Genomic DNA, 17989 nt, shown 5'->3' with positions numbered 1-17989 from the left:
AGAATGCGCAAAGAGTAGGCCAATCAGAAAACGATCCTTGCCAACTTGGGCGGGAAGAATTAGAGGCTCCCTGGGAAGCGGGACTGGTTCAGGCATCCGCCTGGGAGCCAATCAGAAACCTGATCGCGTAGCTAGTGCAGCCACCGCAGCCAAAGCGTAGCACGCCGCTGTCACCGCCGCTTCTTTTTCTGCCCCGCGGAGAAGATGACCGTCGGGAGGCCTGCAGGAGCCTCCGGCGGCGCTCAGTGGAGCCAGCAGGTGAGAGAGAAAGAGAAGGAGAGGAATTCGGTCTGCGCCCGGAACGGAGTCTCTAAAGAGAGGAAACTGTTTGTCATTGCCTTGGAGACAGACGTCAGGGGCGTGTCGCAGAGAGGTGTGGGATTAAAATCAGCAGCGTTTGGGGACCCGCAAGGGACTCTCTAACGGGTTGAGCGTTATGTTAGGCCCTTCATAGACCCACAGCAGTGGCCCTCGGTTTTCGCTTATCCTGTCAACTACCCGAAGACTAATAGTACTATTGTTGTCTCCATTTGGTAGAAAAGAAAACTGAGGCACAGAAGAATCCATACAGAAAGTAGATTGGTGGTTGCTTAGGGCAGGCTGGGAAGGAAGGGTCGAAAGGACTAGGGAAAATAGGGAATGACTGCTAAATGGTATGGGCTTTCTTTGGGGGGGAGGGGTGATTAAAATGCTCTAAAATTGTGACGGTTGCACAACTCTGACTGTACTAAAACTGAGTTGTACTCTTTCAGTAAGTGAGTTGTGTGAACTGTACGGTGTCTCAATAAAGTCGTTTTAAAAATTTTTCCCTAAGATCACATGCTCCTCAGTAGCAGAGCAAGGGCTGGAGCACATACACACCTTTGACTCAGAATCTAGTGTTCTTTTCACTATTAGAGCTGGACCTTGGAGAACCCAGGAAAACCATCACCAATATCACCTGGAGGCCTGCAGCAGCCTACGCCTCACTGATTTCTTAGATGCAACTAGTCATTGTATACAGTCCAATCCTGGCCCCACACCAGCCTCTCTAAGGGTATCTCTAGAATACCACTGACCTCCAGTCACACTGGCCCTCTTTCTAACTCTCCAAGAGTCAAGTTTGTTCCTGCCTCAGGTCCCTGCTTTTGCATTTGCTGTTCCTTAGAACTCAGAACCCTCTTACCCCAGATCTTAGCAAGGCTGGCTCCCTCTCATCAATCAGATGTCAGTCCAAAACTCCTCCACCGCGAGAAAGTAAAGATCAGCCCAGGACTGAGAAAGTCCAGTTCAGACTGTAATGAAGCCAGCAGCCAGATTAGCAGAAAACAGTGTTTCTCAAAGGGCCACAGTGTGCCTACAAAGAGACCAACACCCCCTTCTAAATGATGATGCTTAACTACCAATTACCCAGCTCCACTTTGTTCTAGTTACCTTTTCAATAAAAATTGCTGTCACCCACTTACCAAAGTGTGCCCTCTTCATGACAGCATCCATCCAGAATGGATCCAGAGGGATCCACTCTCTTCCTCAGAATCATTCAAGAGAAGCCAACCCTAGAAAAAGCCCCTCTCCCACCCTCTTACTGAAAGTCCCCACTCTTCTCCCCGCCCCCACACAAGTTCCCTGTAATTTTTCCAATAAATTAATAAGCCTAACTCTGACTATAGATACATTCCTAGTGGCATTTGTGATGGGATTTTATCAACAGAAAAGCTTCCTAAAGCCACTTCATCACTGTGTAATGTCACAATTTATGGCTTTTATTGAATTTATTATCATATACTTGTCTCTTTCCCTCTCATTAGAATGTAAGCTTCATGTGCTTGACTCGTTCTCGGCCTAATGCTCCGTGCACATAAGACACCCAAAAACTATTTTCTAAGTGAATGGAGTACTTAAACCCAGTTGGGTTTCCACTTTCTACGACATTGTTCTTTCAGCTAGACCACATTATCTGTCCTGTTGATTACTCATTCCTAGTAACAGGTGGGATATTAGGTAGACTATTAGGAAAACAGAGGTGTAGACAAAGGAAGCAGGAAAAAGAAGACTGGAAAAAAGTAGGTGAAACCCAAATAGGGCAAGGCCCAGAGTGTGGCCAAGGTCACGGGTAGGATTCCTGGAGTGCCGGGGGCAGAATGCATGATACAGAGTAAGTACTCTGCAAATGCTCACTGCACATGAAGTAGGGAACCAACGTTAGCGGTCTGCTTCCCTTTCCTGCCCTTCAACCAAGCATATGCCCACATACCAATTTGTGAAATGTCTTTAAAGCAAGGAATACATCTGATTCTTCTTCGTTCCTTCCCAGTCGCTAATATACAGAGACCTATTCAAAGTGAAATTAACAGTTAGGCTTTGAGAAAATTTGAAATTATAGTTGACCCACAGTCTTTTCTGTTTCGTTTTAGAGATTTCCCCCCAAATCCTCCCCAGACACAGAGACGGAAGAAGAGCTGTCTGGGGATGGGCTGGTTTTGCCCAGGGCTGGCACACTCGATGACTTCCTCAGCCCGGAGGAGGAGACGGTTTCTAATTCTTCGGACTCCACTGGGAGCTTTTATGAGACCCTGCAGGTACTAAAGCCGAAAGGCAGGTGGTGCCTGTTGGAATCCCTTTATGAGAACAACCCAGACAGTGGCGAGGACTTCTCTGAAGACGATGAGGACCTGGAGAGTTTCTTCCAAGACAAAGGCAGGGGGAAGCCTGAGGCCCAGTACCCTGTGTCTCCGAGGTAAGGAAGGCCCTGCAGTTCAACAGCTGCTTCATGACTCTGGGCCTCATCCTCTTCCTCAGTAAAGTTGTCCCTTACCGAGGCTCCAGCTCAGAATCAGGCCTTCGGAGCCAAACACGTTCTGATTCCTACCCAGTAGTCCTAAATCACTTTGGATAACCCTTAGTCATTGGAAGCACTCGAATTGATTAAAGGGATGCCTTTGTCACTACCTCCCTGAGAATGGCAACAAGGTACGTTTACCTTGGCCCAACGCTGTTATATGCACCTACACCGTATCTTATTTTCTCCTCCCACTAACCCTGTAAGTAGCTATTATTTTTGCCATTCTCCAGATGAAGAAATTGAGGTTCCAAGCAAACCCTGCCAAAGGTCACACAGCTGGTAATTGAAGCAAGATTTGAACCTGGGTCTGACTCCAAAGCCTTGCTCTGCACCATTGCACTGTTCTCTCTCCCATATGAAGATAATGGAATGCAGGGCAACCGGTGGAACGTGAGACTCTTGATCTTAGGGTTGTGAGTTCGAGCCCCACATTGGGTGTAGAGATTACTTAAAAAGAAAATCTTTAAGGGGCACCTGGGTGGCTCAGTCGGTTAAACATTCAGCTCTTGATTTCGGCTCAGGTCGTGATCTCACGGTTCGTGAGACTGAGCCCGGAGTCAGGCTCTGGGCTGACAGTGCGGAGCCTGCTTGGGATTCTCTCTCACCCTCTCTCTGTGCCCCTCCCCCACTCACACACCCTTCTCTCTCTCAAAATACATAAACATTTTTTTAAACATTAAAAAATTAAATCTTTAAAGGAAAATATTAGAATGCAAAGTGGCAAATCTTGAATCAATTCTGAGGAAGGACTTCCAACTAGGGCTGCTAGATGGCCTGAAGGAAGGAGCGAGGCACAGGCCCAGACGCCTGCAGGGCTGTGTTAGGCTCAGGATCTAGCTGCCGTCTTCTGGGAGGGAGTTGTGGGAAGGAGCAGGAGGAGGAAAGGGCCTCCAGCCTGGCCTGGCCTCCGCACAGCTGCTTTCTCCCCCCAGGTGCAGCTCCCCACGGTGCTGCAGCTCCCTGAGCAGCCTTCCCTCCGACACTCCCAAGGTTCAGCCCCAGCCACCTTCAGGCTCCAGGCCTCCCTCCCAGCACAGAAGCATCAGCTCCTGGGCATCAACCATCACCGTCCCACGGCCGTTCCGCATGACACTGCGTGAGGCCCGGAAGAAGGCGCAGTGGCTGGCCTCACCTGCTTCCTTTGAGCAGGAGAGGACGCAGGCCCAGAGGCAGGCCCAGGAGGAGGCCGAGTGCCAGCGGCAGTTCCGGGCACAGCCTGTGCCAGCACACGTCTACCTGCCCCTCTACCAGGAGATCGTGGAGCGCAATGAGGCCCGCAGGCAGGCAGGGATCCAGAAGAGGAAGGAACGGCTCCTCTCTTCCCTGAAGCCCTTCAGCTTCCTCGTGAAGGAGGAGCAGAGAAAAGAAGCTGCTAAACAGAGGGAGTTGGCTGCCACAGCTAAGGCCAACGTCCCCAAGCAGAATGCCACCAGAAGGATCCCCAAGTCCATTCTGGAGCCAGCCCTCGGGGACAAACTCCAAGGTAAAGACATCCTTCCCACCCTGCTGCCTCCTACCTGGGGAGTACCAAGACGTGCCGTGGAGACTTAGGCTCGGGGGGTCAGCCTGGCTTGGGGATAAGTTCATTGTTCGGGCGGACGGGCCTCAAGGCCACGCTCCCTGCCGGTTGGGTCCGTCTGTATCATGGGGGAGCCCTGTAAAGAGTGGAGAGTGAGAGGTCATGCAGCCTTCTCCAAGTTTGCCCTGATGACCTCTCTCTCAGAGAGTGGGTGTGAAGGCGTCTGGTACAGCACAGGTACAAGAACAGAGAACCAGGGAGGCATCCAGGGACCAGCTTGGGCCGGTGCTACCACCAGCTGCCCCTGAGGGAAGCTCCTACCGCCTGCCCCCCCCCCCATCCTGGTGACCTGCACATTTCAAGAAATGTGGTTCGATGAAAGGACTCAGGCTTTACTCATTTAGTAATGTGTCAAGCCCCAGGCACTCCTCTGTGTTCAATAAACAGACATGGAGTTTGTGGACAAGGGAGGAAGGAAGACAGATAACAGGCAAAAAATTACAAATGTGATGAGTCATTTGCAAGGATTAGAGGTGGGAGCCTCCAGGGTCATATAGAGCACATAACAGAGGGACCTAACTTAGGACATGGTGAGGCGGTGGGGACAGACAGGGAAGGTCCCCAGGGAAAGTGAGCACTGAGACCGACCCTGAAGGATGAGCAGTGTGTTTAATTCAGGGAAGACGGAGGAAGAGTGCATCAGAGAGAGCAGCGTGGAGGTAAGAGGAGGCTGAACACATTCAAGGGATGGGAGGAGGATGGAGGGTAGAGAAGAGGGAGCAGGGAGGGAGAGGCGGGCATGGGCCAGACCTGGGGGAGGGGGAGGAAATTTGGACTTTATCCCAAGGGCACTGGGGAGCCAACTGAAGGGTTTCAAACAGGGTGGCTCAGGATCAGATCTGCAGCTCGGAAAGATCACTCTGATGCTGTGGAGATGATTAAGGGGGAGGGACAGGACCGAAGGGATGCTGATCTATAGCACACTATGTCACCAGTTCAGCGGAGAGACTGAAATTAGCAGCAGGGATGGTAAAGAGAGGCCAGACCGGAACATGGTTAAAGAGGAGACTGCAGGACGGGGGACTGATGAGAGAAGGCAGGCAGGAATGATTTGGGCAATAACCTGGGCCTCTGGGTGGATGGCGGGGCCCTTCCTGAGCCAAGGAGACCGGCTCACCCCTCTGGCTTGGCCTCTGAAGGAGGAACCGCAGAGCGTGCTCAGTAAATGTAAATGGTGGCTGCCTCTGCAGCCTGCTGGCACATGGCAGGGTGTCCTGGTCAACATTTAGGAATGAGCTCTCTCCAGAAAAGAAGAAGCAAGCTGATTTGTAGTGTTTGCCACTTTCCCTGGTAAAAATACACCTATTCTGGCCAAGGTGGAGCTTCCCATATGATGTCAACTGGTTCACAAAATCCTGCAAAGCTGGCAATCGGCTCCAGCACAATACTGCACTGGAGCTTTAGAGGGAACCTTCTCCAAACCTTTAGGTGTGAGGCAGGGTCCCCTGTCACCCATCACCACCCTGACCTTTTCTCCACAGAAGCGGAGCTCTTCAGGAAAATTCGCATCCAGATGCGAGCCCTAGACATGCTCCAGATGGCCTCCTCCCCCATCATCTCCTCCAGCAGCCGGGCTGACCCCCAGCCTCGAACAGCTACCCGAACCCAGAAGGAAAAGCTTGGGTTTCTGCAGACTGACTTTGGATTCCAGCCTCGTGTGAATCCTGCCGTCCCCGACTACGAGGGCCTTTACAAGGCCTTCCAGAGAAGAGCTGCCAAGGGAAGGGACACCAGAGAGGTGACTCACAACAAGCCCTTCTTGCTGAGAACCGGCAGCCTGCGTCGCGCTCAGCGGACCTGTGACACCACCACCTCTGGAGAGAGGAGGGTGAGAGCCCTGGGCAGTTACGGGAGGGTCCTGGCCTGAGACCCAAAATACAGGAATGGGCCGGGTCTCAACATACGGCACTTCTCATGACATTTTTGTTTTTTTAAAAACACTGGCTCAGCTGTTGGATCGATATCCAACTCTTGGCCTGGTAATAAACTTGGGAACTCATTACTCTTTCCTTAATCCCAGGGAAAAAAAAAAGATTCCTGGTCTGACTAGTCCTTCACTGAAATTGAATCCTCCTTACAATAGAAACTAATCACACGTTGCTGTCCCACCAATACCAGCCTTCGTTTCTTCTAGGACTCTCCACAGTCACCAGCCACACCCCTGCCAAGGAGTCGTTCTCTGAGTGGCCTTGCTTCTCTCTCTGCCAACACCCTCCCTGTGCACATCACAGATGCCACCAGGAGGAGGGAGTCTGCAGTCAGGTGAGTGGTCAGGCTCGAGATCTTGGCCCAGGACCAAGTTCAGTGGTCAGTGCTCGGATTCTGGCCCAAATGCTAGAAACCATCCTGCTGCTGGGCCTCCTCTCCTGTTACTACAGAGAACTAAATGGGTGGAAGGGATTTCTCTGATCAGGACAGAAATACAGGTAACTCTCCACATGTAGTGATGGAGAACATCTGGCCATCATTCATGGGGGACTTACTCTGTGCCAGTCACAGAGTACCTTATGGAGCCCATAGTTTAATAGCTAGTATGAAATATAGAAAATCAAAGAACTACTACTTTGTGAGTAGTGCAATGACAGGGAAATACAGGGGACCTGGGAGGCTCTGGGCAGCCTGGGGCAGGGTTCTCTTTAATGGATGTCTGAAGAATGAGGAATTAGCCAAAGGCTGGAAAGAAAGAAAGTTCCAGAGAGAACAACATAAGTGAAGACCCACAGATGAGAGAGGAAGCCATTAGGAATAGGAATTCAGAGAAACCTGTTGGCAGGTGGCTGACCTTGTCACGAAGAGAAGGCATCCACTGCACAGATTTGAGATTCTCTGAGATTCTGCTAGTTCAACCGAACTAGCAGAGTCGGTTGGGAAGCAGGAGCCTCCTTACTTTTTCATTCCTTAACTGGCCTCTGTCATGGTGTTGTTCTCGACGAGCCAGCGCCCCAGCAAGAGTTCCTCCACTAGACCTCTGAGCTGAGGTCAGCACGAAAGGTTGTGGTGTTAACAAGCAGTTTAGCGCTGGGAGAGGACGAGCATCTTAGTGCTTTCCTGTGGGGCTAAACAACTTGGCTCTTTAGGCTCCACAACAGGGATTTTAGAAATATATTTAGAGGGGCGCCTGGGTGGCGCAGTCGGTTAAGCGTCCGACTTCAGCCAGGTCACGATCTCACGGTCCGTGAGTTCGAGCCCCGCGTCAGGCTCTGGGCTGATGGCTCGGAGCCTGGAGCCTGTTTCCGATTCTGTGTCTCCCTCTCTCTCTGCCCCTCCCCCGTTCATGCTCTGTCTCTGTCTGTCCCATAAATAAATAAAAACGTTGAAAAAAAAATTAAAAAAAAAAAAAAAAAAGAAATATATTTAGAATCCAAGAGATACTCCCTTCTTCCTCAAATGTCATAGTCAGAGCTACTAAATCAAGGCTAAATGCATCGGTGTCCTGAGGTCCCAATAAAGTAGGCCTTATGGGCCAGAGGCTGGCCCCCCGAGGGGATATCCATATTTGCTTCCCAGCAGTGGGGAGTTTGATATAATAGCAGACTAAACTTTCATGCCTTCAAGCAAGAATCTTGGTGTTTTTTTTTTCTTTTTTTAAAAAATGTTTATTTTTGAGAGAAAGCATGAGTGGGGGAGGAGCAGAGAGAAAGGGAGACAGAGGATCCAAAGCAAGATCTGTACTAACAGCAGAGAGCCTGATGCGGGGCTGGAACGTGAGACTGAGCCACCCAGGCGCGCCCAGTTGTTTTCCCTCTCTAGTACCTTGTCAAATGATACTTACGCAGACCAAGTGCTTGCTATAAGTTAACCCCAAACTGTGCATGGAAAGAGGCCTATTTCCAGTTCTCTGTGGTCCCAAAGGACCACGAAACCAGGCACCTTCAAGCCCACTGTTTACAGTGCAGTGGTCAGGGGCAAAGGCTTGGGAGTCAGACATACTGGTTCTAATCCTGGCTTTTCCGCTGGCATGCTGGGTAGCTTTGAGTGAGTGGCTTATCCTCTCCGAGGCTCGCTCTCCTCACCTATAAAAAGAGGGGCTTACAGTTCTTACCTCATGGGGCAGTTCTGGAGATTACAAAAGATAATTGATATAAAGCACTTGATTCTTTTCTGCTCTTGGTTCAGAGTAGAGTAGCTCAGCAAATGGCAACTATTAGTATTGTTTCCAGACAGGCCAGAAGCCTTAGTGTAAGGATATTGTATTTCAGTTCAATTATTGAACTTCCCCTGGGGCAGAAAATCACCGTGTCCATAGTGCTGGGAAGGCTTCATTTGCCAATCTCAGAATCCTATTCTTTCTGAAGCGCCAGTGTGGTAAATTACCCCACTCATAGAAAACACCATTTCACTTTCCAGAGGTTACTAAGAGTGCTTTTAATATACTCAAGTTGGTCATCTGTGTGTTTTTTGCCTCCTTTCTTCAGAAGTTCACTTGAAAAAAAGGACAAAACAGATGAGAGTACTCAGTGGTTGGAGATGCACAAAAAGAAGTGTCAAGCGATGTCTAAATCTGTGACCTTGCGTGCAAAAGCCATGGATCCTCATAAAAGCCTGGAGGAAGTGTTCAAAGCAAAGCTGAAAGAGAATCGGTCAGTGTCATCCATGTGCCAAAGGGTATCTGTCTTGGGATCCAACAGATCATTGCCCTTGAAAGTAGGCTCCTATAATTGCACACAGTCAAGGATTTAGTTTTGCTAGGCAGTTAGGAATTTACAATGTCTTTGGGAATTACTCTGCTTAACTGGAATGAAGGGTTGGAAAAAGAATTCATTCTAAAAATCTTGTTAATTCCAGGAACAATGACCGTAAAAGGGCAAAAGAGTATAAGAAAGAATTGGAAGAAATGAAGAAGAGAATACAAACAAGGCCCTATCTCTTTGAACAAGTTACCAAGGTAAAACTAAGCCATCATTCTTCTCTCTCAGTCTTGGATGAAAGTGCTTTTAGGAATGATGGAACAGAGGGGCACCTGGGTGGCTCAGTCAATTAAGCCTCTGAGTTCGGCTCAGGGCATGATCTCATGGTTCTTGAGTTTGAGCCCCATGTCAGGCTGGGTGCTGACAGCTCACAGCCTGGAGCCTGCTTTGGATTCTGTGTCTCCCTCTCTCTCTGCCCCTCCATCACTCATGCTCTATCTTTCTCTCTCTCTCTCTCAAAAGTAAACATTTAAAAAAAAGAAATGATGGAAAAGTTTAATATCTGGGTATTAAACATTTCCTTGAGGATCAGAAAGATTCAAAATTGAGCCTGTTACCAATTTCCACGCAAAGAAGTAGTGCAATGGTGAATGTTGCTTGGACTGATTTCACCCAAGACTAGACTCCAGAGGCATCTGTGAAGTGTTTCACTTCTGGGAGTGTTCGCTACAGTCTAGCTTTCACTAGACTGAGGGCTAGATGCCACATACACAGTAACAGTCTGGCTGTGTTAGTGAGAATATCTTTAATTTACTAACATCATCCCTTCCCCTGCAGTGCTGGTGCCCTGGGCATCCCCAGCCTCTAGAGCTGTGGCACATTTATAGGTCCCCAGAGGTTGGGATGCTCACAAGCACCCCAGCAAGCCCTTTTCAGATTAAGTGGCTTTCAGGATGAAAGAATCATTTTAAGATGTTCTCTAGACTTTTAGGGAAGTTGGATCCAGTTGAGATCTCCTTAAGGGAGCTCTGGAGCTATCTGAACAGCCTTAGAAAGGCCACTATTCCTGGAAGTTTTGGGCTGTATCAGGCTGTCGATCCCTCTTCTCTCTAGTTTCAGACAAAAGTTGGAGTTCCCTAGTAACCTGGTTCCAACTGCTGGACATTATCTGCATCTTACAGCCAGTGTGTTATCTAGGCATTTCCTGAGTCCACCCCTCCCCACCCCCATACATACCACACACACACACTTGCACACATGCTGGACTGTCTGGACTGGATTTACTTAGCAACTTGCGTTGTTCAAAATCTCTCATAATGATCTCTCCTCTTTATGTTAATTCTTTCCAGCAAAGCTCACTCTCAGATCTCAACAGATCTTTCACCACTCTAGGAAAAATACAAAGTGCTCTATGTGATTTTGCTACTAAACATTTAAATTAAAACAAAGAAATAACCTTTTTCTGGTCCACATACAGACCATCTATCCTGTTAAGAGTGTTACTAGTGCAGCTTATTTTCTATTTGTTATATATTAGTGTTCCTGATGATGGCTTGATTGCTTTTATTTTTTTTTTTAAGTTTATTTTGAGAAAGCAGGGGGGAGGGGCAGAGAGAGGTGGAGAGAAAGAGAATTCCAAGCAGGCTTTGCACTGCCGGCAGAGAGCCCTACACAGGGCTTGAGCTCACATATTGTAAGATCATGACCGGAGCTAAAATCAAGAGTCAGACATTTAACTGACTGAGCTACCCAGGTGCTCGTGGTTGCTTTTAAATCTTAAAACATTTTTAGTCCACTTTTTTCATCTGAGTCTTACTTGGTGGTCCAAAAATCTAAATCCTTGCTTCTCAAAGGTGTGGCTCCCAAATTCACAGTTGGCATCTCCTGGGAGTGTTAGACACAGAGTTTCGAACCTTATCTAAGACCTACCAAATGAGAATCTACATTATAACAAGATCTTCAGGTAGTTCCAATGCTCTTTAAGGCTTGAAAACAGGCTCTAAGTAATTTTCATGTAAATCTGTGCCTAGCATTAATGGGGACAATTTTAGGCATGTGGATTAAGCAAGTGATTTAGAATTACCTTGTAATTCACAAGACAGCTACAGCAGATTTGTTTCCATTCCTCAGGACCTTGCTAGGAAAGAAGCAGAACAACGGTATCGAGACACCCTGAAGCAGGCTGGGCTGGATGAAGACTTTGTGAGGAACAAGGGTGAGGGCACCAGGGCTGTACAATGGAAGGAGCAGTCAGAAGTCCCTGAATGTCCCAGGTAATAATCTCACGTGCTCCTGTCACCCTGTGGCTCTCAGATTACGATCCCTAGTAATGCCACTGGGAGGGACCTTTAGAACAGCCACACGTATTTTGAGATCACAATCCTGTATTTATAGAATACTAACCCAGAGATCTCCAGATAATATATTTAAATTGGGAGAATAAGTGCAGTTGTTATTGTTAATAAAATATAACCATTGTATATTAGGTTTAGGTTCCTTCGATTTGAAACAGATCATTTTTCCAATTCTAGTTCTAGGGCCATCAGTCAAGAATATTTTTACTTCACTTTTGAGGGACAAACATATATTTTTACTTACTATAAAATGATAAAACTGCTTTTCTAACACTTTTTATTTTGTTTGGGTAATTGAAAGTAAAAACCTTTAAAGATGCATAATAAAAGGTATAATAAAAGGTATAATATCCTAAACAAGCAAAGCCTATCTCTTCCCCCCCAGCATGATCACCGTGGCTTGTTGAAATCTAGCACTCTTTAAAAAGTAACTCATTAGCTGGGGCGCCTGGGTGGCACAGTCGGTTGAGCGTCCGACTTCAGCCAGGTCACGATCTCGCTCCGTGAGTTTGAGCCCCGCGTCGGGCTCTGGGCTGATGGCTCAGAGCCTAGAGCCTGTTTCCAATTCTGTGTCTCCCTCTCTCTCTGCCCCTCCCCCGTTCACGCTCTGTGTGTCTCTGTCCCAAAAATAAATAAACGTTGAAAAAAAAAAAATTAAAAAAAAAAAAAAAGTAACTCATTAGCACCACCCCTCCACTGGTATCAAAAGGGAGAAGAAAAGCATAGTTATTGCCATTATTCTCAACTTTTTTTCTTAAATCCTAATGGCTCCTCCCCTAATTCCTATCCCAGTTCTCCCCCTAGAAATTTAAATTTCCCTTTACACCCCATATAAAATAATGAAAATGTTGAAACCATCCGTAAGCCTTACATAATGCTTTAATTACAAACATTTTATTTCATAATGCTTTAATTTATTCTGTAGCACCCATGAAACTACAAAACTCGGCACCAGAAATCCACAGCAGGATTTAGAAGAATCTCTACAACAGCCTACAAGCCCCAAAAAAGAACTGGAGGAGCTGTCTCATGAATTGCTAGATAATTTCAAATCACTTGCTTAATCAGTAACACTTAAAATTACTGCTTTTCAATATTAAGTAACTAACTTGGGGTTGAGTCAAGGCAGGCAAAACTTGGCTTTTGAGCCAATGGCTACTCTTGGAGAATGAGGATAAGAAAAGTAGCAAGAAAAAAAGTAGCAGGTAACAGGGAATGGTTTAAGCAGATCAAAGTGAAAAGCCTCAGGGTGGAGGATTCAGAGCAGAGTTAAGCATTCTTGCTTCTTGGGCTTCCTACTTAAAAAAGGAACACACACCCAAATGCCTACAGGGGCCAGTTAGGAAACAAATGGATCACATGGGCTGGGTATAAGGTCCACTATTAATAGCTAGAACCCAGGCCCAGAATTGCCAGATCAGCAACTGAGTTTTCAAACAGAAGCCAGGAATGTCCTGTTGGCAACCAATTAAAACATTACTTAGAAATATTGTGTGGGAAAACAAAAACACTTGCAGGAAGACAAGTCTGCAACTTCTAGTACATGGTTTCTTAGCCTCAGTACTATTGATTTAGGGCCAGATGAGTGTGTCGGTGTTGGGTGTTGGGAGAAGGAGCTGTCCTGTACATTGTAGGACGTTAGCAGCATCCCTGGCTTCTACTCACTGGATGCCAGTAATGCCCTCTCCAGTTATGACAAAAATGTCCCTAGATATTGCCATATGTGGGGCAGTGGGCAGGCAAAAATGTTCCCAGTTAAGAACCACTGCTCTAGTATAAAAGTAAGGGCTACAGAAAATAAAAATTGGCATTTTAAGAATACAAGATATTGACATGAACTCAATCTACATAACAAAGGGTGATTATGTTTGTCATTAACAACTTAAGAACTATAACTACTGAATTTAAAACGGCAGTTAATTTTTCCTGTTATCTGCTTAAGATATGCCACTGTGTGCATGGTATGTGTGTAAGCCTGAGGTTCATTTTCAATAAATGTGAAAATTCTCTGACAGCCATGATTTTCTACTAGTAAGCGGTCTTTGAAATACTTTTCTTCTCACCAGTGATAATTATTCTCTATCAGTAGCTGTGGATGATAGCAATAGTGCCTATTCTTACCAGAAGCCCCCAATTTCTCATGTTTTAACATTCTGGAAAATTCAAAAGTATATTATTGCCATTTTTCCAGACTCAGACATGGTCCTTTCTGGTGAAGACGGAGCGATACTACAACAACTACTATCTAGGTTTGCTAATTAGACATGAAGATGCTTATGTCATGTTCCCCAAGACTCCTGGGCTCAGTTTTACCTGTATGGAATCCAAAGGGTAAATCGGTGCCCTGTCTTAAAGGGAAAGACGGAACTATTTTCTTAATCTCCTGAGAAAACAAATTTTGTCCAAAACAAGGAGCCAAAGAACTTACTGGGCTGTCTTGTTTATTTAAAGGGAAAACAACTGAAGCTCTGAATCATGTGATAGTTAACTTTAAAAAAAAACAAACAAAAAAAACCCCAAAAAACCCTTTTAACATGCTATCGTATATTCCATAAACAAAGAAAGCAAAGTGGCCACGTAGAGGTGGATGTGACAAGATAGTACCTCAGCCTGGGCCAAGTAGGGATTCAAGTAATTTATTTTTTTGCAGCCCAGTGGCAGAGAGTCTCTTACTCAGGTTGCTAAAGGGAGTATGCCACAACAGAATTGACATCACTCCCTTCTCCAAAGCAACAAGGCATCTTGAAAGCTCAGCTTCTTGGTGAAGTTTTATGGTTGGTGGCAGGGCTTAGTTTATCCATGTGAAAAGACAGCTGAGTCTGGGATGAAAATTCTTCAAAGGAAAACCCCTTCTCAACAGTCACACTGAAGAAATTTCAGCCAACACATAATCAAATTCACTTTTGGGAGAAGTCCATCCCAAAATTTTATAGTGGGAAGAGAGGTAGGTACAGTTACCCAGCCCACATTCACTGCTTTCTTCCTTGTCTGGATCAGATGTAGTTTGAAGAGAAGCTCTCCTACATTCATCTTCTATGTCAGGAAAGATGAACAGAGGCCAAAGCGGGGTCCTGTCTTTCACAGATTCATTTTGGTTCTGGCAGATCGTGAGCCGTAAGCATCCTGTTCCCACTGTGTGCACTCTGGGATCAGACAGGGCTGCTCTTCCAGGAGTTGACACCCATGCTCATGTCCGTCTTTCAGTTAAATCTCCTTGGTTTAGTAACTGTAAAAGATTAAAACCAAATCTGGAATAGGCTACCACTGAATAATAGGAAAAGTAATTCATACTAAGGAAAAGGTTTAAGTGGGAGTGGGGAATGTACTACAGGGGTAAGTCAAGGGTATCTAGTTCCAAAGCAAGAGACATACGTAGACTGATAGATCTCTTTCACATCCTGGCCTTGGGACAGCGGGTATCTAGTTCCAAAGCAAGAGACATACGTAGACTGATAGATCTCTTTCATATCCTGGCCTTGGGACAGCATTTTGGCCCATGATGCTGGCATTTTCACTATGACAATAAGGTATCCCGAGTCCTAAGCCAAACTATTGTTTGCGTAGTCATGTACTCACTAGTCAGTGATTGAGGCATGCCGAACTTAACAGATATATCGGAAATGGTGGAATCCCAAATCTCCTGTCAGGCAGCGTTAGTCCAAGTACAGGCTGAAAGCTCAAGCAGAAGTAAGAGGAATGGGAGGCTACCCCAGTGAGTTCTATATGAGTTCCCACTCGTAAGGAATCCAGGGATTCCCAGGGTCCAAAAGAATGCCTTCCCTATGATGAAGGGAGAAAGCCTGAGACTCCAAGAGGGTGGCAGCCAAAACAGACTTTCTACCCTACACTCAAGGCTTTCTGTTGAAAGTGCTGTTCTGTACAATTGATGAAACGGAGTTCCATTTTGTTATGAAAATGAGATGGGAATAACACAGTGAAATTCAGAATAAAAATGGCTTAGTAAAAATATAACCAGACAAATTCTTGAGCTGGGGATAGATTTACTTGGTGATCTCAACTTGGGTAAAGGTAATTTATACAGTAGAATTTAATAATACGGAATTTAAAGAAATTTAAACAAAATTTAAAGAAAAATGTAAAAACTTAAACCACAAATTTCATTTGATGCTGTATTGTTAGGATGTAAGAATGGTGTCTTTTAAATCCAGGTCAAGATCCAGATATTGGCACTCAAATTAGCAATGACACTTGATGAGAAATCTTAAAGAATTTGTAATTTGTTTCTTTCTTTTTTGGAAGACATTCTGATTTATTGAAGGCTGGGTGGCATTTATACTGGTTCCTGCATTCGAGAATATGAGCTCAGTGTGGCTATAGAACCCCACTTGGGATGCCTTTTAGTCAGCAGAGGTCCCAAAGCCCTGGGGTCCCAATTGGGCCTGCACAATAAGTCCTCTATCTGATTTGCAGAAGGCTGGGTAACACCGAGGGCAAATAAAAATTGTTCAATCTGAACCATTTGAATAAGATGTAGTTTTGATATATTTCCCATAATTTCTTTTATGTTTTAAGAAGAGTTGTTTTTTTTTTTTTTAAGTAGTGCTTAAAATTTTAAGTAGTGCTAAAAAATTACTTAATTATTTTTAAGTAATCTCCATGCCCAACACGGGGCTTGAACTCACCACCCCGACATCAAGAGTGACATGCTCTACCAACTGAGCCAGCCAGGCACCCCTCCCGTGATAATTTCTGATAATTGCTTTGGTTATTCTGATATTCTTGTTACGTTTTTACTTTTAGAGCCTATTTACAGGGGTCCAAGTAGAAGTGCACAAGTAGATTCTTACAGGTCTGATCTACAGCGTGTGATTATCTCCAAAAATTTGAAATAAGCATTGTTGTTTTAAGGACTGCAAATAGCCTTTTATCTGAGAATCTCTAAGGACTCAACATTCCTCACTCACTGGAGGAAGGTCAGTTAGTACCAGGACCTTGGATGAGGAAGAGAACTAAACCTGGAGGCTTGAGGGCCTTGTAGCTTTTAAAAATGAAGGTATCAGATGACGTGATAAACCTGTCTCGATAAGGAAAAGGAGAGGAAGAGCAGTGGAAATGCCTGTGGTAAGAGGAGAAATAATAGAGGTAACAGTGAAGGAAACAAAAGAAGTGAGGCTCAGACAGAGGGTGTGTTCGTAAATACACAGGACCCAAGGACCCGTGAGGGAAAAGTGATAATCTAGGACTTTCAGCCTCACTAAGGGCAGCACTTTCCCCTTTGTGTTAATATTTTCCTATTAAGAGTTTGGGGTTTCCACCATGAAACTGGGTATTTAGGGCCTGCAGACCCTCAGTGTCCTCCTGGAGGGAAGGCCAAGTTTTTTGTTTTTTTTATAGGTGATCTGTGTTACTGGGTCTGCCTGAGACTATGAGTGAGCATCACCTAGACAAGGACACAATGAAGCCAATTCCAAGACCCATGTGCCTAGGCCCAAGGGGAAAAAATGTGCTGTTGCTGGACTTTTTGCATACACAAATCTGACCATGTCATACCTGCCTTAAAACCATGCAGTGGCCCCCCATTGCCCCTGGGATAAAACCATGTCCTTTAAGGCCCTTCAAGAGAGAAACTAGCATAACTTTCCTGCTTTCACTTTTCATTCCAGCCCATCTCTCCATTCCACATCCCATCCTACTCAACCCTTTTGATTCCATAGTTGTGTGCCCTGTTCCCTCTCACCTTCTACCCTTGTACACACTGCTTGCTACCTTTATGCCTGTTATCTTCTTCCAATCCCTCCCACTTATCCATCAAGATAACTGCTATTCATTCCTCAGGTCTCAAACCTAGAATTCATTCCCTGACTTCCCCCAAGGCTAGCACTTACTACACCATATAAAAATTGCCAGTTTATTGATCTGTCACCCTTCCCATGCTCTCTGTACAGTACAACTCCAGGGGCACCATTTGCACAGTTATAAAAGGCAACGATTGTACTTTGTTTACTATTGTATAACTAGTACCCAGCAGAGGGCCTTGCACATATTAGGTATATAGCACCCTGTTGACTAAGGTTTTCTGTTCATTTTGTTGTTGTTTTGTTATTTCAGAAAGAGCGAGCGAGAGAGTGCCCGAGTGGGGGAGAGGGGACTGGGGAAGAGAGAGAGAATCTTAAGCAGGCTCCACACTCAGCGTGGAGCCCAACTTGAGCGCAACGTGAGCCCAATATGGGGCTTGATCCCACAACCCTGGGATCGTGACCTGAGCCGAAATCAAGAGTCAGACGCTCAACCAATTGAGTCACCCAGGCTCCCCTTGACTAAGTTTTTATACATCTGGTATTTATTTGAGGAAACTTGGAATGATTCATTGAAAAAGGTATTTAGCAATACAGGAGAGAAAAGCTCCAAGGTTTCAAATATAAAAAAGGAAAAGGCTGAGTGTTGGGGACTGGCTTGTCAGAATGACAATTTCTAGTAGGTAAAAAAGAAATAATTTTTCTGAACTATTGCAGAGCGATCCAGTAGTTGACGAAAGCTTTTCTCTGACAGAAGGATCACAGTTCATAAAAGCAGAAAGAAAAAGGGAATTAGGATATCACCATTTTGCAAGCCTTAAAAAAAAAAAAAAAACTGATCTAGGCCATGA

At 45.7% G+C, this 17989-nt stretch overlaps 2 protein-coding genes across 5 annotated transcripts in view; one reads left to right on the top strand and one right to left on the bottom strand.

Annotated features, from left to right (window-relative positions):
• Positions 1-103: 103 nt before the first annotated feature.
• Positions 104-13396, top strand: FAM161B (FAM161 centrosomal protein B). The gene is made up of 9 exons (XM_040477646.1): positions 104-258; positions 2394-2716; positions 3754-4304; positions 5882-6228; positions 6535-6662; positions 8816-8980; positions 9186-9285; positions 11159-11301; positions 12308-13396. The coding sequence occupies exons 1-9, from the start codon at positions 205-207 to the stop codon at positions 12444-12446; spliced, it is 1950 nt and encodes a 649-aa protein (XP_040333580.1). The 5' UTR covers positions 104-204; the 3' UTR covers positions 12447-13396.
• A 410-nt stretch (positions 13397-13806) lies between these two features.
• The window catches only part of ZNF410 (zinc finger protein 410), a 50451-nt gene continuing 46268 nt past the window's right edge, over positions 13807-17989 (bottom strand). For all 4 annotated transcript variants that reach the window (XM_040477647.1, XM_040477648.1, XM_040477651.1 and 1 more), the window contains one exon: positions 13807-14608. In XM_040477647.1, coding sequence (XP_040333581.1) covers positions 14570-14608 — 39 coding nt within the window. In that variant the 3' untranslated portion in view covers positions 13807-14569. The remainder of the gene's footprint in view (positions 14609-17989) is intronic.

Source organism: Herpailurus yagouaroundi, unplaced genomic scaffold (assembly GCF_014898765.1).
Source record: "Herpailurus yagouaroundi ecotype Mexico unplaced genomic scaffold, PumYag 141, whole genome shotgun sequence".
NCBI classification, from domain to species: domain Eukaryota; kingdom Metazoa; phylum Chordata; class Mammalia; order Carnivora; family Felidae; genus Herpailurus; species Herpailurus yagouaroundi.
This window is presented reverse-complemented; position numbering and strand designations above follow the sequence as displayed.

Excerpts from the sequence above, each read along its gene's own strand:
- FAM161B (XM_040477646.1), top strand. The coding sequence starts at position 205 with ATGACCGTCGGGAGGCCTGCAGGAGCCTCCGGCGGCGCTCAGTGGAGC. Across the intron at positions 8,981-9,185 it reads GCAAAGCTGAAAGAGAATCG|GAACAATGACCGTAAAAGGG; the intron begins GTCAGTGTCATC and ends TGTTAATTCCAG. Across the intron at positions 11,302-12,307 it reads GAAGTCCCTGAATGTCCCAG|CACCCATGAAACTACAAAAC; the intron begins GTAATAATCTCA and ends TTTATTCTGTAG.